This window comes from Mercurialis annua, linkage group LG8, assembly GCF_937616625.2.
Source record: "Mercurialis annua linkage group LG8, ddMerAnnu1.2, whole genome shotgun sequence".
Taxonomy (NCBI): domain Eukaryota; kingdom Viridiplantae; phylum Streptophyta; class Magnoliopsida; order Malpighiales; family Euphorbiaceae; genus Mercurialis; species Mercurialis annua.
Window position 1 is genome coordinate 40,883,618 of NC_065577.1, and position 6,574 is coordinate 40,890,191.

The following is a 6,574-nucleotide window of genomic DNA, read 5'->3' on the forward strand; positions in this document are numbered from 1 at the left end:
TAACTTTATAAATTTTTACCTTATGTAATTAAGACCTTGTCTTAAGTTAATTAATCCCTTTTGGTCAAATTTGTAATAAGGAAAACATCAAGGGGACCAGATGACAGAGAGAGTAGAACCAAGTGACCTATCTTCTATTATTTATGCCATGGTTCTAAGAACCGAAATGGACCGGCTACTTTAACTGGTTCAACCGGGAACTAAGAGGCTTAAAGTGTAAAAATATAGTTCAATTTTTTAAAAAAAAAACTACAAACAAGTTAAACTGTATAAATCCGTACTTTTTTATTATCGAGTTTGAATATGATTTTTAATTAAATTTTAATTCAATTGGCTTAATACATATATAGATCTTTGCACTTCAACTGTTTTTGATATTAGATTCACGCAGTTATATATATATGTAAACATTGAGTTCTTACATTTTTAATGTAGTGCATAGTTGATCCCTCGTCAAAAAAAAAATTAAGGGTGTCAATTCAAATCAAGAAATAAATAATGTAGCAACTTAATATCAAATAAATAAAAATACAGAGACCAAATTTTAACAAAATTAAAAATAACGAATTAAAAAATCCTATCACAGCCACATCAACAATTTGTGAAGTGCACATTATTTCCGTAATAGAGAGATAATATTTACAAAATTAAAAATATAGAGACTCGATGTTAATAAATAAAAGTTGAGAGATTCAATGCCAAAAAAAACAGATGCATGGAGCAAATATACATTTTTCTTTTCAATTCCTTTACTAATTTGAATTTTATGGACTGTAATTAAGCTTTAAATATGTTTTATAAATATCTTTATTTTAATTGATTCCGTGGTTGAATTGAATCAATTAAACTATTTAACCAGTCCATACTTGTTCAGCCACCGGTTCGATTTTCAAACAATGATTTGAAACAAGATTTATGCCATATGCATAGAAAGGTCTTTACATGTTCTTGAGAGATCCCAGAGCCCATTTCTGAAAAATTTCATGTGTAAACTTTGAAAAACTTGCCTAGATTTATAAAGATCTTGACCTAAGATAACAAAGTACTAAGTTAGCATCTTTGATGTTAAAATGAGTTAAACTGCAACAAACAGAAAAAAAAATCAGTAGAATTGATATAAACAAATTTCATTCTTTAGCGGAATCGATTCTGAATACATTCTTCGGAAGCTAACTATTTAACAAAATGGCATGATGATCTCTTCACCGCAGAACAAGCCCGGTTTCAGAATATTTCTTAAACTTCTATTATCAAAAAAATAACGGTGACACCATAAAAATTTGATTCTATACTATTTTCCAGAAATTAAATGCTGTAAAACTGAGCACCTCTAAGTTTAGCTCAAGCTCTCGACTTGAGTGCGTAAAGCAAAAGGCCGTGCAGGCATCTGCGTCGAGTAAGTATCGGTTCTCATGCCCATCAAGTTGTTCCTTCCCTCATTATTTGATATAGGACCATTTCTCGAACTCTGTTCTGTTATTCCGATTTGTGACCCGACAGCCGCCCCTTGAGGCATTACATAGCTAGCAGTGGCATTGCCCGGTATTCCATTATTGTTATTCTCGAGGCCACTCTTTATCCATGCGATATTGTTCAAATCTGTAGCGATTGAAATTAATTCTTGACTTGAGAAAGAAGGAAGCTCCTCATAATCAACAAATTCAGGACCCAACAGTGAGCTTTGAGAACAATTCTCGCTTGGCATCTCGCAACAACCATGCCCGCATTGCAACGGAACAATGGGATCGCCGCGAACATCTTCAAAGAAATTGCAGACTCCCAAGTCGGTTTTTGAAGGTTGGACTAGAGGAATCTGAGTTGGAATTGTTTTTGGAAATCCAACTTTCGACCCACTAGTAGGATTATAAGCGCTAAATGCACTAATCCGTGCCTTTGGACGAGGAATTGTCGGTTGCACTATTGGTTCAGCAGCATAATGAACTGTGTTCGTGTTCACTTGAAGAACATTGTTTTCTACTGGTTTGTCCTCTTGCTGGCTAGGTTGGTCATCAATAGCGGCATCTCTTCCATCTGGGGGCTCAACTGAATTGGTATCACCAACCAATAGCGTTTCTTCTGATGATGCCTTTGTTTTGTCGTAGCTATTATCTTCTACCGCATATCTACGCACTTGTCTAAACCTCCCTTGACTCAAGTGTCTGCGCCGTAAAGTAGAATTCCAGTGGTTCTTGATTGCATTATCGGTTCTACCAGGCAGAAGCCTCGCAATTGCTGCCCATTTATTTCCATGGATTTTATGGGCCGAAATTATAATACGATCCTCCTCATCTGCGTAAAACAAAAAACATCAATCACACCTATGATTATTATTGAGTCTCACAAAAAAGTAAAATCCATTGTAATTCACATTGATACACATCCAAACTCGACCATATATCATTAACATATTTGACACCAGATAGCCTAGTCGCCGTCCAGTTCCCACAATCACAAAAATCCAAGTTCCACTTCAAGCACCGGGTTTTATGCATGATATAAAGAAAACATGCTACATCATTTGCATGAAAAAATAAGAATTTTTGAGGATTAATGTGATAATTGTTCACAATAGCTCAGACATTGTATCCTCATCCTGAAAATGTGAAGGGAATTTTGATGGATAAATAAATAATCAGCAAAGCAACTTAAACAATTAACTAAAACTTTGTGATTGGACAACTTATTTCTTGTTGAAAAAAGAAATTCTGAACTCCTCCAAGAGCTTGGGATCATGTCCTAAATATTAAATATCCGTTTTCTCAAAAATACATACTGCATTCCTCGTACAAGTTATAATATCCTACTCAACAGACTCCACAAGCTTAAATCCAAAAGAAAAGCTGCATTGGTACCTTTCTTTCGCAATATTTCTCAAACTTCAAAGACGACAAAATGCTTAGATACACTTGTTACTATAATTACTAAGATTCATCATTGATCAAGCACATTGTCGAACACCATGCTCCAGTACAATGAAACTTCAATAGTGCAGATAAATGTATCAGTAAAAACGGTGCTACCTGTAACTTTAGACCACATATTCCATTTAGTAAACCATTAAAGAATTTGACAAAACTGGTGCTTGTGCAGATCATAATGATGTAGTATAACCCGCATTTTGCAGCATATGCTAGCCTTTTCCGAGGTAAAAGTCATAGCTCGCCTCATTTTCAAAACAAAACTATTGCAAGGAAACTACAAACCTGCCATAACTAACAACTTAGGATTTAATTTACACCATGACTTGCATCTATAGATACCAATACCATGTTCTAGTCAACAAAATTTAGATGACAAATGAATAAACACCTCTAGTACATATGTGCATCTACAATATATATCAACAAATTTAAGTTTTTAACTTTTTACTACGACGAAGGCGGCCGGTGCAACAATAATTTAAACGTTATCTATTGTTCTTACTGTAAGTTCCTTTTGACAATCAAAAGAAATGAATAAAGCCTAATATCGGCAAACTTTTCTATAAGACAAGAAAGAGGCTTGGGACCAGATGTAAGAAGCAAGCACGTTACATAATATTTTGATCATGTCAAGATAAGAAAAAACTGAGCATTGAATATGACATGATCATCAGGTGTGCAATATATGAATCTAATCTTTAACCTTAAATAGCCACCAAAAGCACCACTTACTAAAGCAAACAGAACACTTGAATGCATACATTCAACTCACATACTAAAACATATAGAGATGCTCCATCTAACAACTCAATACCGAACAACCAGTCCGAAATCAATCAACAAGCTAATACTTTCTTTTAAGTTCTATTATCAACCAAAACTAAATACCCCTATAACAATCAGTAATCAAATTACAAAATCCAAGACTCGAAATTTCGAAAACCAACAAAATCACCAAAAAAATCTCAACTTTACCATAGACAATTCGAAAAACTTCAAGAAAAAACAAACCTCTAAATTACCAAACAAAACTCAATCCAACATTAACCAAAAAAACACAAACCAACAATCAAAAAACCCACGTTTTTCAGATCAAACCCACAAACAAGAAACCAACAAAAAAACAATCTTTACACAAAAAGACCAAAACTTTCTCAAAATTACCAGTAAAGGGCTTCTTCTTAAGACAAGGGTCAAGCTGATTACACCACCGTAGTCTACAAGATTTTCCCGACCGCCCCGGTATGCCACGTGCTATCAAACTCCAATTCCTTGCTCCGAATTTACTCACTACATCAGTCAACACTGCATCTTCCTCCGGCGACCACGGTCCTCGAACTCTACTCTTTTTACTCCCTCTGCCGCCAGACCCACCACCGTTTTCCACCGTTTCTCCTCCGCCACCGCTTACGCTGCCTCCGGTCACCGGTGAATCAGTTTTTTCATCGTCTTGTTCTTCTTCTGTTAGAGTGATCATTGGTTCTTCATTGTTATCTGTTGGATTTTCCATTTTTTTTAAATTTAGTTTGTACCTAACTGCAACTGGCTACACTATGAACATTAACCGAACAGGTTTTTATTGAGGCTAATGTTTCGGAAAAAGGGTAAATTCGCTCCTTTAATTTGTGACTTAAGATAAAATAATTCATTTTCAGATATTTTAATCAATTAAAGACAGTATTCTCTATTTTTAAATTAATATGAACAAATTCGGAGAATGAGATAATCTAATTTTATCCTTAATTAATCTAAAAATAGAGAGTGTTATCATTAACTAATCCAACAATTGAGAGTATTATCTTTGATTGATTAAAATAGCTAAAAGTGAACTATTTGATTTTGAATCATAAATTAAGAGACTGGATTGACCCTTTACTCAATATTTCGGTGTGGGATTTTTTTAATTTTGTTCCTTACCGATTTTACCAGGCGGTTTTTTAAAAATTCCGAACTTGTCCTTAATACGGTGTCGTTTGGGGTTTTGTTTTGTGAATTTTGGTTTGACTTTAGTTGACTTGGGTTGGGTTTGGAACTTAAAAAGTTGTTAGTGGGGCCATTATTGGTGGGGAATTTACGAGTTTAACCTTTCGGTTACAGTTGGTGTTGGCGGGTTGTTTGTAAATAAAGAGAGGTTAGAGGGTGATTTGATTGGACAGTGGATTTCTGTTATTGGTAGGCCAGAGAAACCGCCCAGGAATTTTGAAAGTTTATGAAGGTTACTGAAATTGAAATTGTTTTGACGGATTTGCCCTTTTAGGGAAAAGTATCCATATATAGAGGAACAGGCTAGAAAATGGGCTGATCATTTCATTGGTCCAAGTCCAACACTCTTAATAAAAGAAAGAAAAAAAATCAAAGAGGTAGTAGTTTATAGTTAGTGGTTAATAGTAGGGCTGGCAATTCATATAACCGTGTCATAAACGTGTCGTATATCCATTTAAAAATGGCTTAATTACTTAAAAACCACCCACCTTAATTTTTTTTTTCGTTTATACTCTGACCTAGGAAAAAATTCATTTATACTCTGACGTATGTGTTTATGTTTCACCACTACCCCGAGGCACTAAATTAACCTCTTTTCATTTAATAAAAAGTTTACAATAGTTCTTCATTTAAAGAAAAAATTATTTCTAATTAAACTCTAATTAGTTTAGGTAAAAAATGAAGAACTATTTTAAACTTTTTTCTAAATGAAAAGAAATTAATTTAGTGTTTCGGGTAGAGGTGAAACATAAATACATACGTCGGGTATAAATGAATTTTTCCTAGTTCAGGGTATAAATGAAAAAAAAGTTCAAGGTGAGTGGTTTTTAAGTAATTAACCCTTTAAAAATAAATAATTTCTCTCAATCCAAACCCGACCCGTTTAACTAATCGTGTCAAAATCTTAAACTCAAACCTCACCCGTTTATTAAATGGGTTAACACGTGTTGAACTGTTTAACCCGTTTATCAAAATAAGTCTTAACAGATTATATGTTTAGCCTGTTTAACACGTTTATTAATGACACATTTAACATATTTTTTAATTAAATGAATATAATTAAACAACAAAACTCCAAAATAACCATAACTTTTAATAAAACAAACAATAATTAATAAATGATATAAATTATATGAATATATTTGGTCACATATAATAATTTAATTAATTATTATAATTAATAAATAAATTTAAACGTGTCTTAACGTGTCTTAGACGGATTAGGCGGGTTTAACCCGTTTAACTCGCAATTTAACTGTGTCATAAACGGGTTGACCCGTTTATGACGCAAACCCATATAAGCTCAACCCGAACCGTTTAATTTTGTGTCGTGTTAACGGGTCGTGTAGAAGATTGCCAGCTCTAGTTAATAGTAAATTATTGAATTTTAAATCGGCTTTAAACCACTAATTTTACTAAGACTCGAAATTAAAATCTCATAAATTCACTAAAGAGTTTTAACTATTTGAACTAAATTTTACTAGCCAACACTCTTTTTATTGAGGTGTTTATTTAATATTTTAATTGAATAAAAATTTCTTCTAAATCAAAATTTAATATTATAAATTTGAAATATTTTTGTTTAACAACTTTATTTATTTATTTTTTTTATTTTTTTGACATCAGCTTTTGCAAGAAGAGCTTTTCAAACGGCTCTTTTAACTTCTACT

The 6,574-nt window shown here is 33.2% G+C and overlaps 1 protein-coding gene across 2 annotated transcripts; it reads right to left on the reverse strand.

Moving 5' to 3' along the window:
* Positions 1 to 777: 777 nt before the first annotated feature.
* LOC126659775 (transcription factor MYB1-like) lies at positions 778 to 4,477 on the reverse strand. 2 transcript variants are annotated; one of them, XM_050353109.2, is made up of 3 exons: positions 4,086 to 4,477; positions 1,329 to 2,289; positions 778 to 1,029 (listed from the first exon to the last, which is right to left on the reverse strand). In XM_050353109.2, the coding sequence occupies exons 1-2, from the start codon at positions 4,429 to 4,431 to the stop codon at positions 1,337 to 1,339; spliced, it is 1,299 nt and encodes a 432-aa protein (XP_050209066.1). In that variant the 5' UTR covers positions 4,432 to 4,477; the 3' UTR covers positions 778 to 1,029; positions 1,329 to 1,336. The 2 variants fall into 2 exon arrangements, with proteins under 2 accessions (XP_050209066.1, XP_050209065.1); XM_050353108.2 differs by lacking the exon at positions 778 to 1,029 and having other exon boundaries at positions 1,112 to 2,289.
* Positions 4,478 to 6,574: the final 2,097 nt, after the last annotated feature.

Bases quoted from the DNA above. Each gene is read 5' to 3' on its own strand.
- LOC126659775 (XM_050353109.2), bottom strand. From the start codon at position 4,431: ATGGAAAATCCAACAGATAACAATGAAGAACCAATGATCACTCTAACA. The intron at 2,290-4,085 runs GTAATTTTGAGA...TGTTTTACGCAG, and splicing joins TAAGAAGAAGCCCTTTACTG to ATGAGGAGGATCGTATTATA.